Raw genomic sequence first — 12,253 nt, 5'->3', positions numbered from 1 at the left:
TTCATCCCAATTATGATTATTATGAAAATTGAATGTACCATCCCTGGTAAAACTAGCTTACTAGAGTTTGCTCTGTTTATAAAATTCATTATAAAATTCATAAACGAAAACAAATAAGACATATCTATATAACTTTTATTCATTATTTTTAGGCGTACAATTAGCTCCCGAAGTGGGTCCCACAAATTACGAAACACCCTGTATATACGGGCATCGCGATATACTTGCGGCGAATGAACATTTATCAAAAAGCTGTGGGCGCGACATCTTCGTCGTTTTGCAACAGGAAAACCGATGTTCAAACGCGCTGCAAAGATTCATAGCTGCTAGATCCGGGGAACGAAGAAATTTAACTCGTTAAATGGAACTTTGATGTTGTATTTGCGTGTAGGCGCCTTGCCTCTAATTTGAATTACCCGATCATTCTCGCGAAGAAACTGATTGACAGAAAGAAATGATTTTTCAGTGGAGCGAGTTTATAAAAATTTTTTTCTGGACTCGAAGTTCATCAAAATTGAACAGTTTATTATTGTACTTCGGTAATACTTAAAATTTTCTCAGAAAAGCACACGAATTGTAATTGATTACGATCTCTCATTTTAATCGAGGAACTGAGAAAGTTCGTCTCGTAAAATTAATTAATAAAATTTAGATAATCGCGCGATATCTAAATTACACGATAGTATAAAAAAAGATTAATGACAGAGATTAAAGACTCGTCGTGTAGGAACCACTATGACTTTGTGAAAAATTGGAAAATGCACGTGCAACGTGGGGAAAAAATTTAAAACACAAAACTTCTTTTAATACCTAACGAATAAAAATAATTTCCCACGTAAATGCTCGATTTTTTAATTACCTTCGTAAAAATAAATATCCGCAGTCTAGCGATTAACATTATCGATCCACTTAATTACCCTTTGAAAACAAAGACATTAAAATGATAAAAAAGGAAACTACACCGTCCCATAATGATCGAGTTTCACAATGAAAGAATTTCCAACCGAAAGTCACTAGTTACGATCACCAGCCATTTACCATGTATTCTCTGATCCTCCATTCTTCCGACTTTCCCTTTCTCTTCTGTCTATTTCTTTTCCGTTTTCACGTCTCGTTCGTTTCTCTTCCATCGTAGAACGAGACAGAAAATAAAAAAGGTAAAGAAAAAAAAGAAAGAACGTAGAAAGAGAAAGATATCAGAAATGAAAAAAAAAAAAAAAACCGCGAGTGTACACGTGGTGAGTAGGAAGAAACGATTCTGTTACGTGTCTTCGAACGCGTTGCACAGTATGCACCAGTGGTTTCCAATGCGATGGGACCAGATGCATTCCGGTTGACTGGCGATGCGACGGCCACTTGGACTGCGCGGATCATAGCGACGAGAACGAGTGCGGGGAGTGCACCGTCTCCTCCTCCTCTTCCTCGTCCAGTTCCATCAACAGCACGAAGATCATGAAGAAACCGATTCTGGCGATGAACACCATCTCAAAGTCGGCCTTGCACTGCGGCCAGAGAAGATGTATGTCGGCCAGCCACATCTGCAACGGGGAGATGGACTGTCCTTGGGGCCAGGACGAACGATACTGTTGTAAGTGGAGAGAATCTTGGTTGTAAATTAGGGTCGATCCTTTGTACGGAGTACGAAAGAAAAAAAGAAAATTACTAGCGAATTAGCGAATTTTTACTAAGAAAACTTTAGTTATAGTACAGTTTTGTTGGAAACTATAATGTCAAGCGAATCATGGGTGATTGATCGAGTTCCTCGTCAAATGTTTAGTCTTCTGTTTGTAATTTTCTTGAAAATGAATAATAGAACGAGTAATACGATTCAGCAGATTCGATACCTTTGGGTTATTGCGGAACAAAATTCGAATCATCGTGCGATTAACATCTTTAATTGATCATTAACGAGACTTTCCTCTGTTGTAACTGTTTTTTTTTTTTTTTTTTTTCTTAAAGTAGAAAATCTTTCTAGAGTGTTTTCTAGATTTAAGCTTTAAACTGACACATCTGTTCAGACAGTGAATGATCTTTCAAATACTCTGACAGTGAGACTGAGTCAAAGAAACGGCGACGTGGGCGAAGGGAGATTGGAAGTGTACCATGCAGAGATGGGCAAATTCATGCCAGCCTGTATCCCTTACTGGGACTCGAGTTCCGCTAAAACCATCTGCTCCATGCTCGGATACACGTAAGAGCATCCCCAATTAAAATGTCCATCAAATGTTGTCACGAAAACGACAAAAAGAAGCAAATGTCTGGTGAACGAAATCGTTTCAGGGTGTCAATTTCATCCAGGTTGATGGCACAAGGCATGAACCTCACTCAAAGGGAACCTAAGTCTCGTCATACGAACCTTCTGAAGGAATTTCAAGAATGTATCACGGATCAAGAAGCCTATCCGACTGCTGAGTTAACTTGTTCAGAATACGGTACATCCTCCATACATTTATACTACGAAAAAAATTACTTGTGCCGTGATTTTTCGTATTTAAAATTCAAACTTGATATTTCGATGTCTTGAAACAACTTTTCAAAATGTTCTTATATTTCCTTCAAATTCCGTTTCCTCTGTCAGTCATAAAAAAATACAAAACACTTCGACAGAAATCCGCTAATTCGTTAATTGTCGCGAATTCGCAACACTTTGTTCAGCCTGCGGAAGGAGGAACACGGTTTATGGAAACATGAAGGCTAAAACGAGAATCGTGGGTGGCGTGGAGTCAGCTCCTGGTGATTGGCCATTTTTGGCGGCCCTTCTCGGAGGACCTGAACAGATTTTTTACTGCGCCGGAGTCCTGATTGCCGATCAATGGGTTCTCACCGCGTCTCACTGCGTGGGCAAGTAAGTTCTCCTGCCGAAGAAGAAGAAAAAAAAAAAAAATCTCAAATTCGAGAGGAACGATCTTGTAAAATGATTTTATACTTCCAGTTACTCTGACGTTACCGGGTGGACGATACAACTGGGAATTACTAGAAGACACTCGCACACTTATCTTGGTCAGAAGCTGAAGGTGAAAAGAGTGATGCCACATCCGGAGTACAATGTAGGAGTCGCTCATGATAACGACGTGGCACTTTTTCAGGTATTATAAATATCTCAGGAATGAATTTCTGTCCGTTTATACACTGTCTACGTATCACATTTCCTTGGAATGATAAATTTATCATATGTATACCGTTGTGATTTGGCATTGGGTTTTATTTTATGAAACACAGATATATTCGGTTTTTCAAGATTTTTCGTAGCTCATAGCTAGAGCAATCACTTTCCTCTGAGATCTATACGATACAACTTCTTTCAACCGTATTTTCAGACCCTTCTCCCAATGCGGTCCACACAGACACACACACACACACACACACACATAAGGCAAGCAGCTCAACACTAATACGACAGATGTCGCGCATCCATCCACACGTGTACACGCTATACGTGATTTATAGTTATTCCTAACATATGCTAACGAACTTGTCGAACTTACTTCTCAATTCATTAACTCGTATCTCTCGAGTATCTGTAAGAAATGAGAGTCGCCTGTTGTTTATTTTCAGCTGGAGAAACGAGTTCAGTTTCACGATCATCTAAGGCCAGTCTGTCTACCAACAGCTGACACTGATCTAACGCCCGGAACACTGTGCACCGTGATTGGCTGGGGAAAGAAAAACGACACCGACAGTACGTTCTAGTATCAAGCATCTATGATTGTTCGAATCGTAAACGAGAATTTTGAGCGAGATTAATTTCCGCGTAGCTTCCGAATACGAGCTAGCCGTGAACGAAGTTCAAGTCCCAGTGTTGAAGAGAGAAACCTGCAATCTCTGGATCACGGTCAAAGAGTATAACGTCACTGACGGAATGATATGCGCTGGATATCCAAACGGAGGCAAAGACGCGTGCCAGGTAAGTCTGAAAGTTTCGAAGGACGAAAAAAAAAAAAAAAAAAAAAAAGAAAACTCATTTCGCAAATCTCTCTTGGTGAGTTTCAGTCGCCAAGACCAGTTTTTCCAGAGTTTTCAACGAATTTTCTCCTTTTATAATCGACAGGGCGATTCTGGCGGGCCCCTGCTGTGCCAGGACAAGCACGACAAGGAGAAATGGTTTGTCGGTGGAATAGTAAGTTGGGGTATCACGTGCGCATACCCGAAACTACCGGGCGTGTACGCTTACGTGCCCAAGTACGTGCCCTGGATTCGCAACGAGATGGCCAAATACTCGGACATAGGTATGGGTTAGGTTATACGAAATATGAAAATTCACGAGGACTCGCGTCGACAGAACGAGTCATCCATCGAAGAAGCATTCAGGTATTTAGTTGTAGCAACAATAATTATTCGTACGACAATAAACCGAAAATAGTCGAGAAACTGTAGAGGAACCGAAGAACTTTGCTAGATACCAACAAACATGTATATGTTCAATAATATGGATATAATCGATAATAATCAATAAGCGATTTTGCATTGATCCATTAGTTGATTGGAGGTTCCACTTTGTTACGAAGGCAAAAACATAATCGTGCCGATACAAACGTCACTTTTGAATAGTGTAATTTCGAAATATACTGACGATTCTTTCTCTGTAAAGACAATACGACAGACACTTAAAGTCTGAAGTCTTCGTATTCTCTCATCTTTTTGGGCGAGTATTTTCACTGTCGATTATTAACTTTCTTTCTAAACGACAATAAATCTGACAATACTAAACACGATCGAGCGCAACTAGTTAATCCATTCGCATCACGAAGCAGTGAATAATTGAGGATTTCACATTTGTTGGTTATATATTCTGATTTGTTACTCAATTCCCGACAATTTCCGATCTTTTTGATATTTTAGATCACTGTTTGTCACGGTAGGATACTCGAGTCACGACAAATTATAAATTCTCACATCGAGTAATTTAAGTCACGGTGCAAATGGGTTAAAATTCGAATCGAGCGAGGAAATTGGTCGACGTAGATCATACAGCATTTCCGTATATCTTTCCCAACGTCTCTAACGACAGTAATCCTTTAACGATATAAAAGTTATCGAGACTTTTGCAAATTCCATTTCCATTTCCATGCAGAGAGCAAAAATTATAATCTCGTTCTGCGTTGATCAATTTCTAGATGCTTCAAAGTTTACACTTTACACGATAAGATACTTAGGTAAGAATGCAAAAAAGCAAAGGTGAAATAAGCGGAAACATACTAAAAAGGAGGGAAAGCTCCAGACAACGAGCTCTCGTCGCTATTTTCTAGGAAGTGAACGTTAGCTTCTACTCTTAAAAAGAAGAAGAAGAAGAAGAAAAAAAGAAGAACAAAGTCGTGGCAAGTCGAACGAAACAAAATCTTTCAGAGACAAAAAGGAACGCGACGAAAATGTTCGCATCAGATGCGAACGGAATGCTAGAGAAATAAATAAATAAATAAATTTAAGAAAAAAAAAAGAAAAAAATAAAATTTTCTATTGCCATCGGTTTTTTTGATGAGCATACGTGCCACCAAGTGGCCGATCATTCCAGAGGGTGTGCGTTTCATCAAATTTCAGAAACTTGAGAAAGATTGAGAAACGAACGAGATATCGTGATCTCTTTGTAGGAATGACAAAAGAGGCATCGAAACTGAGAATCGTGGTTATTCTGCTTTAAGAAAAAAAAAAAAAAAAAAAAAACCAGCTACGGATAATTTTTGTACGAGTTTTACGAACACACGCCCGACATGTAGATGAAATTTTGTGCACACACTGTATCAGATGCATTTGTGCGCTGGTTAATAAAAACATTTCGTACTATTAATTAATTATAAAAAGATTAACATAGATAACGTATTATCCATATGGTTAGCGTAAGGTGTATGTTTGTTAACGTAGATGTAAATTATAATACGTACACACACACATATATATATATACATATACGTGTTTAGCGTTGCGTGTATTAATTGTATACTAATGTAAAGTACACGTTAATGTAATGTAAGTAGACAGAGAAACATAAATACGTATGTGAAGGTAGAACACGTGAGCTTATAGAATATCGGAGCTGAGTTTCATTCGATTTTCCAGTGATTTACTGATATCGCAAAATTTATATTTTGTATTTTTCTTAATCATCGAGAAACTGAAGTAGCATGAAGCATTTCTTCATTCTTCAACAGAGAGGTTCATTATTTAAAATTTCAAAAATCTAGTGTCCACCACGTGTATAATATATATATATAATTTTCAATGAAATTTTCTCAGCTCCCACCGTGTCGAGCTCACGAGATATACGTACTAACATATAACAAATTTCTGTCTCGTGCTTCGAACGAATCTACTCTTATTCGTAACCGAGGCACGAGTGAAAATATTTAAATGCGCGAGTAACGAAACGCAGCTTGTAGCAATTTGTTAGAGCACTTGGAGCTTAGATTAACGTTTAGATTAACACATGTTGACTGAATTCTAGGGACAATACTCTGCACCAGCACCTTTTTGATCCGCACCCAGATGAGACGAAGATTTAACAAAAAAAAAAAAAAGAAAAAAAAACAGAAAAAAAGAAAAAAAAAGAAAGAAAACGAAAAAGAAAAAGAAGTGAACATAGTTTTTAAAAGAAACGAGTATACTTTGTACTTGATATGGTATATTGTTTACGAGAAGAGGAAAACTAGGAGCCTTACTAATTGACTTAGACTTTTTCTAAGCGATAAGAATAGCGGTATTGTTGGTCAGGACAATAAGTCGATCTCGTTTCTCCGTGACGCCATTTTTCTTAACCGTGTCTTTTTCTCTCCGATCGAGAATACATACGTTTTTTACCAGTTCCGAACCCGAAAGCCCTTGTTTTTTACGTGAATTTTTTCGTAGGTAAGTGGATCCGTATACTTCTATAGAGGTTTTTCAGTTTCCACGTAAGAAACAACCTTTATTACTAGGTAGAAAAAGAAAAAAAAGAAAAAAAAAAAAGAAAAATGACGCTTCGACGTTTTCCGCCCCCTCAACCCTCTTCACCCATCGTTCCCGGAAGTAACGACGCTTGCTCTCGCTTCGTGATCATTCGAACTGATTTTGTTTCCACATCGGACGAGACGCTTAATTTTTGACAAATCCCTAAGACGCGTTTAGAGGATAAAAGTCTTCCTTAGTATCCAGACAACAGGTAGTTGTAAGCGAACGAGTAATGTAAAATTTAATAATAACCGACAATACTGTGTGAGCAGACAATAAATAATATTAGGAAATGTTCCAATAACGGACAATAAAATTAGCACGTAAGACCGTTAGAGTATAATTTAATTCGGTAAGAATATGCATGTGATCGTTGCAACAATTCTCTCTCGTCTACCGTGTGTAAAATGATATACGTAAGATGATAATTTAAGGAACGGTCGATCTTAATTCTCAATCTACTCTATAATTTTCCAAACGATTTTCTCTTCGAAAATTCTGTTTTCCAGTACAGAAGGTCTGTCGAAGTCCTTTCGATTTTCAAATATAGTTCGATCTTCTCCGAGTAAAAGTATGTTTCATTAAAAAGAGGTCGATCATTGTTCCACCGAAAGGAAACTAGCGTAAGGTGATGAATAATTCAAGGGACAACTGTACGAAATTGTACTCTTCGTTGCTCTAATTTCCCGACGTTCTTCGAAAATTCATTTCACTTCTCTACTTCTCCGAGTAATGCAGTTCGATCTTTTTTCTTAACTAGACTAGCGAAAACAAATCGCTGTAGACATAAATCCCGCATAAGGCAGAGGAACTTTCAAAGCAGGCTTCTGCCTGTTTACTTTCTCCATTTTCCATTTGGCTTTCGTTGGTTCATATCGCTCGAAAAACATAAATTAAAAGAGAATACGTAGCGGATAAAAAAGAGAGGTTAAAAAGGACAATCAGGAGCGTGACTACGTTTTCTCGACGAGGATATTTTTTCTAAAACGGATGGAACGTCGCTTAATTTCGCGTGGTAATTCAAATCACTCGCACATACGACAATTTATAGAAAGAACCGATTTATTTCGCATTAGTTTAAGAAGCAGCCTTTCAAGTTTTCTCTTTTCTCCTTAATCACACCTCCCTCTAATGGTAGATTTCAACTAATGTGATGAGCTAGCGGTTTGTACACGAAATCGATATTTACACGTATAAGACGATATAATCGCGACTATATAGAATACATACATATATACATACATGTATAACTGATACGTAAAATAAGCAGCTGTTGTTAAGAAAACTTACAAATCTATTTTACAGAAAAGATATTGCTCGATTTAGTTGTTCGGCGCCAAAAGGGGGGGAAAAAAAGCAAAAGAAAGAAAGAGATGGTACATTTCCTTTGAAATCAAAACGTGTCTCGCACGATGGATTTTTATATATTTTTTTATCACGTGGTTAGAAGCGTGCCGAGAGAAAAAGGGAGAAACCGAGGAAAAAGATCTCGCGCGAAGCGAAACATTCCTTGTTTCGCTGGATGATTTTAGAGGTTTTTTACGCGACCGAATGTTACGAGTCAATAATCGTAGTCAATTTAGGAGTAGATATATCGTAGGTACGACGGCTGTAATGTTTGTACATGTTAAGTACCGTGAAACCTCCGAGTAGATCACGTTTCCCCTCCGTTTCAGAGACGATTCTCTCTCAGCTAGAAATATCTTCTTTTCTCCTCAAATTTTCTTCAAATTCATTCTCATCTATATTATTCAAGTTCTCCAGTCTTCATTTTCCTCTCCAAACACTCTCGATCTTGGAATTTTTCCACGCTCTGTAAAATTTGTCCAACTTCAGTTTTTTTCCTTTCGGTCTAACATCTAAAAATTTTCCTCATTTTGATTTTCTTTCATCTTTTTTTTCTTTCTTTGTGTGCGTTTTCTTCTCACCTAAGAATGTCCCTCCTTTATCTCGCGAGGGAATTAAAATTCCGAACACTGGAACTTCTACCAATTTCGTGCAGAATTCGATCGATCGTTTAATTTACGTGTACTCGAGGTTGTCGCGATTCGCTGCGCACAAAATACTGATGTCCCTAAGGAAGAACCCCGAATAACTTCTTCTTCGGAAGAAGACCCCGGGGGGGAAAGGTCTTCGAGAGACATTACGAAACTGCGTAACTACTCCTGTGAAGTCAATGTCGATTAGCGAAGTATCCCAATAATTGTAATAATTACGAAACTAAGAAAAAACAAAAAAAAAAAACGAGAAAAAAGAAAAAAAAAGAAATGTGAAACTGTCTATGATAAGATTACTCTAAGCAGAAACGGTGTACACGTGGTGTATACACTCGAATAACACTTATAAATAATTCTGTAAACGTATTCCGATATTGAACGATCTGAGGGATAAATGTTAACAAAAATGAAACATCTAAAACGATAAGGGAATTTAGTTTAAGGGAAGTCAGTTTCAAGCGAGGCTCCTGCCTCGTGAGAAGTACGAAAGACGAGTAATTCGTAACTACGTATGAATTTTAAGATTTAGAGAGATTGATCTAGCAAGAAAAATGTTGCCAGAGCATCTATACAATCGTCACTTGAGCTTGAAGGTTGATATACACACGTCGCTGTACAATTATCGAATCGACGGCCGACTGAACCCGGATCGATGAAATCACACGTCAATTCGAAGTTCCAAGAGGACGAGCAAAGCGAGACAGGATTATTTTCACGAAAGTAAATGGCGTAGGAGGAGGAAGATACGATGAATTAGGTTAATACATTAAGCATCTATCCGGGTTTAGTGGATCGAGTGCCAAAGATTCTGCTCTGCGGTCTTTCATCGAAAGGAAGTTTCCGAGATTAGTAAAAATTTACAACAAAACACAATACAGTACAAATAATTCCTAACGCAGAATTTTCAGTTTAATTAACACAGATTTTTAGTGTTTTCTTTTTTTTTTAATTCGAGAAATATACATAGAATTAGTCAATATAGAATTCTATATCAAATCTCGCGCTTTTTCTTCAGTCAAAAAGAATCTCCTGTTGCACGAGAAAGACTTCGTTGTTTCGTTTTCCTTTTGCAAGATCTCGAGAGCAGTGATTGTTAGAAAATTGCCCGCATCCTGTTCCGAAAGAAGACGAGAACTAATTCTCTCTGTCGGAACATGTTGCAAGTGAAAAGAGTTATATTTAAGTATGTACGTGTAACACGTACACCTAATTAGTCGCGTACGCTAACGACGCATTTATACGCTATGTGTCTCACCCCGCGTTTCATTCGAGCAAACCCTCGACGAAACCAACCAACAACGACGACAAGGAACAATCACAGCGAACGATTGATCAAGAGACATTAACTTTTATAACCTGCTTCAAAAATCTTTCATAGCTAACGAGATAAAACGAAAGAAAAAAAAAAAAAAAACGAGGAGAAAAACCGAGGAGAAACGAATAAAACGCGGGGATGTCTAAATGTGATTGCTTGTTGTGCCCGGCACAAATCCTAATCGTACAATCAGTGGTTGATATACTATCTGCATATACACAAACATATATATTAAAAAAATATATATATATATACATTAAAAAAGAAAAAAGAGAAAAAATAAAAAGAAGAAATGGCTAATATTTGCGGGAACGTTTGATTGAATTAATTGTAAAGTAAAATAATTCTAGCCACGAAGAGAAAGAGAGTATCTTTTGACTCGTTCAAGAGATTCTAATTAAATGATAAGCGATGTTTGTATGTTGTATATGTTACGTAGATGTACATACATACTGATGTATACACGTATATTATATAGATACGTATGCACGCATGTACGTATCATATATGTATGCACATACGTATATTTATAATATACACAGATAGATGATATATATATATATACGTTGACTCTAAAACGTAGATAAACGTTCTATACACGTTCTGTGTCGCTGTGATTGGTACATAGACCTTAGGCCAGTGTCGTACCGTTAGATTTCTAATTAACTTATAACGAGGAACCGAGACAGTCATTGCTATCGATCGCTCGAAGCTCGAATCGGCCGATCGTTCTATTTTGTGCCACGCTTCTGCGCACAAATGCCAATTTCTGTTAAAAAAAAAAAAAGAAAAAAAAATCAAATTCTCGAAGAAATGAATTTTTTTTAAATAATTCGACAGGGAATCTCGCACTCGTCTCGAGTAGTTTACTTTGCGACAGATTAATAGCTTTCTACCCTGCTTCATGTGATTGAAGATCGTCGACTCTTTCTTCTGCTTGTTTAATTTGTTAAAGAACTCTGCTTAATGCGAAAAGTTCGTCGATGATCTTTCACCGTCCGCCACTGCTTGGAAAATCAAACTTGTTGGAATTAAATAGAAAACTCGGAGAATCTTTAGAAGCCTTGGTTTATGAAAATTAGAAATTTCGAAAGTAAAGTATTTCAGCTGAACTTGTAAAGTGCATAAAGTGCATGTGATAAGTAAAAAAAAAAAAAGAAAAAAAAAACCTAAAATATTTCTTATAATATAGAGTGGACAAAGCAAATCTCTGTTCAAGTTCCATTTTCCATAGCTTTCATCTCCATTTCTCGGCAGAAGAATTTCAAATTGCATAAATTCGCAGTATGACGACTAACTTTTTAGTTTTTTTTTTTTTTTTTGTATTCTCAAAAAATATCAGCTGATTGTTAGTCAACTTATCGCGCGGTTATTTACGCACGGAAAAATAAAAAAAAAAAAAAACGCAGGAAATTCAAACGCAGTAGATTCGATGCTTGCACTGCCTTTCAAGTGAAAAATGACTGTCTGGCCCTCCGGACCGCGAACGTTACAAGAAGACGGCGAAAGAAAAACAAAAGAACGTATTGCTGTGTGTGTTGGGGTAACTTAAAGTAAAAAGAGATAAAAAAAAAATTAAAAAACTAAAGGAAGAGAAAAGGCAGGAAAAAAAATATCTATGTAAGCGTAATATATAATGTATAATACACGACAGTAGATTACGATGAAGGAAATAAACGTGAAATGAACTCTTGCTGGCCGAGAGTTGTAGCGTGTCGATTAGCAGTATATCTAAAAATATATGAAGATGCATCTACCTGCAGCGAGTATCGCGTTTGAAACAGCGAGAACAAACAAGAAAAGGAGACGGAGAAGAGAGAGAGAGAGAAAGAGAGAGGTAACGAAGAAGAAGAGCAAGGAAATTAAAGGAATTTATGATGTTAAAAGATTCACATGGGCCGCACGATACAGAATTTATTATAATAGGAACGAGCGTGCTCCCTATTCTGTAACATTTGCTTCTCCGAAATTGTTAAAAAATATTCTCACCTCGAACTTTTTCTTGGGACAATTTGCGTTGCAA

General features: G+C 37.3%; 1 protein-coding gene across 2 annotated transcripts in view; it reads left to right on the top strand.

Annotated features, from left to right (window-relative positions):
- Window positions 1-11,752, top strand: part of LOC122528188 — a 57,721-nt gene extending 45,969 nt beyond the window's left edge. For both annotated transcript variants that reach the window (XM_043653053.1, XM_043653054.1), the window contains exons 12-19: window positions 1,289-1,588; window positions 2,050-2,191; window positions 2,281-2,432; window positions 2,656-2,845; window positions 2,933-3,086; window positions 3,556-3,679; window positions 3,756-3,904; window positions 4,049-11,752. In XM_043653053.1, coding sequence (XP_043508988.1) covers window positions 1,289-1,588; window positions 2,050-2,191; window positions 2,281-2,432; window positions 2,656-2,845; window positions 2,933-3,086; window positions 3,556-3,679; window positions 3,756-3,904; window positions 4,049-4,237 — 1,400 coding nt within the window. In that variant the 3' untranslated portion in view covers window positions 4,238-11,752. The remainder of the gene's footprint in view (window positions 1-1,288; window positions 1,589-2,049; window positions 2,192-2,280; window positions 2,433-2,655; window positions 2,846-2,932; window positions 3,087-3,555; window positions 3,680-3,755; window positions 3,905-4,048) is intronic.
- Window positions 11,753-12,253: the final 501 nt, after the last annotated feature.

The sequence above is a fragment of the Frieseomelitta varia genome, unplaced genomic scaffold, assembly GCF_011392965.1.
Source record: "Frieseomelitta varia isolate USP_RPSP 00005682 unplaced genomic scaffold, Fvar_1.2 scaffold_247, whole genome shotgun sequence".
Taxonomy (NCBI): domain Eukaryota; kingdom Metazoa; phylum Arthropoda; class Insecta; order Hymenoptera; family Apidae; genus Frieseomelitta; species Frieseomelitta varia.
This window is presented reverse-complemented; position numbering and strand designations above follow the sequence as displayed.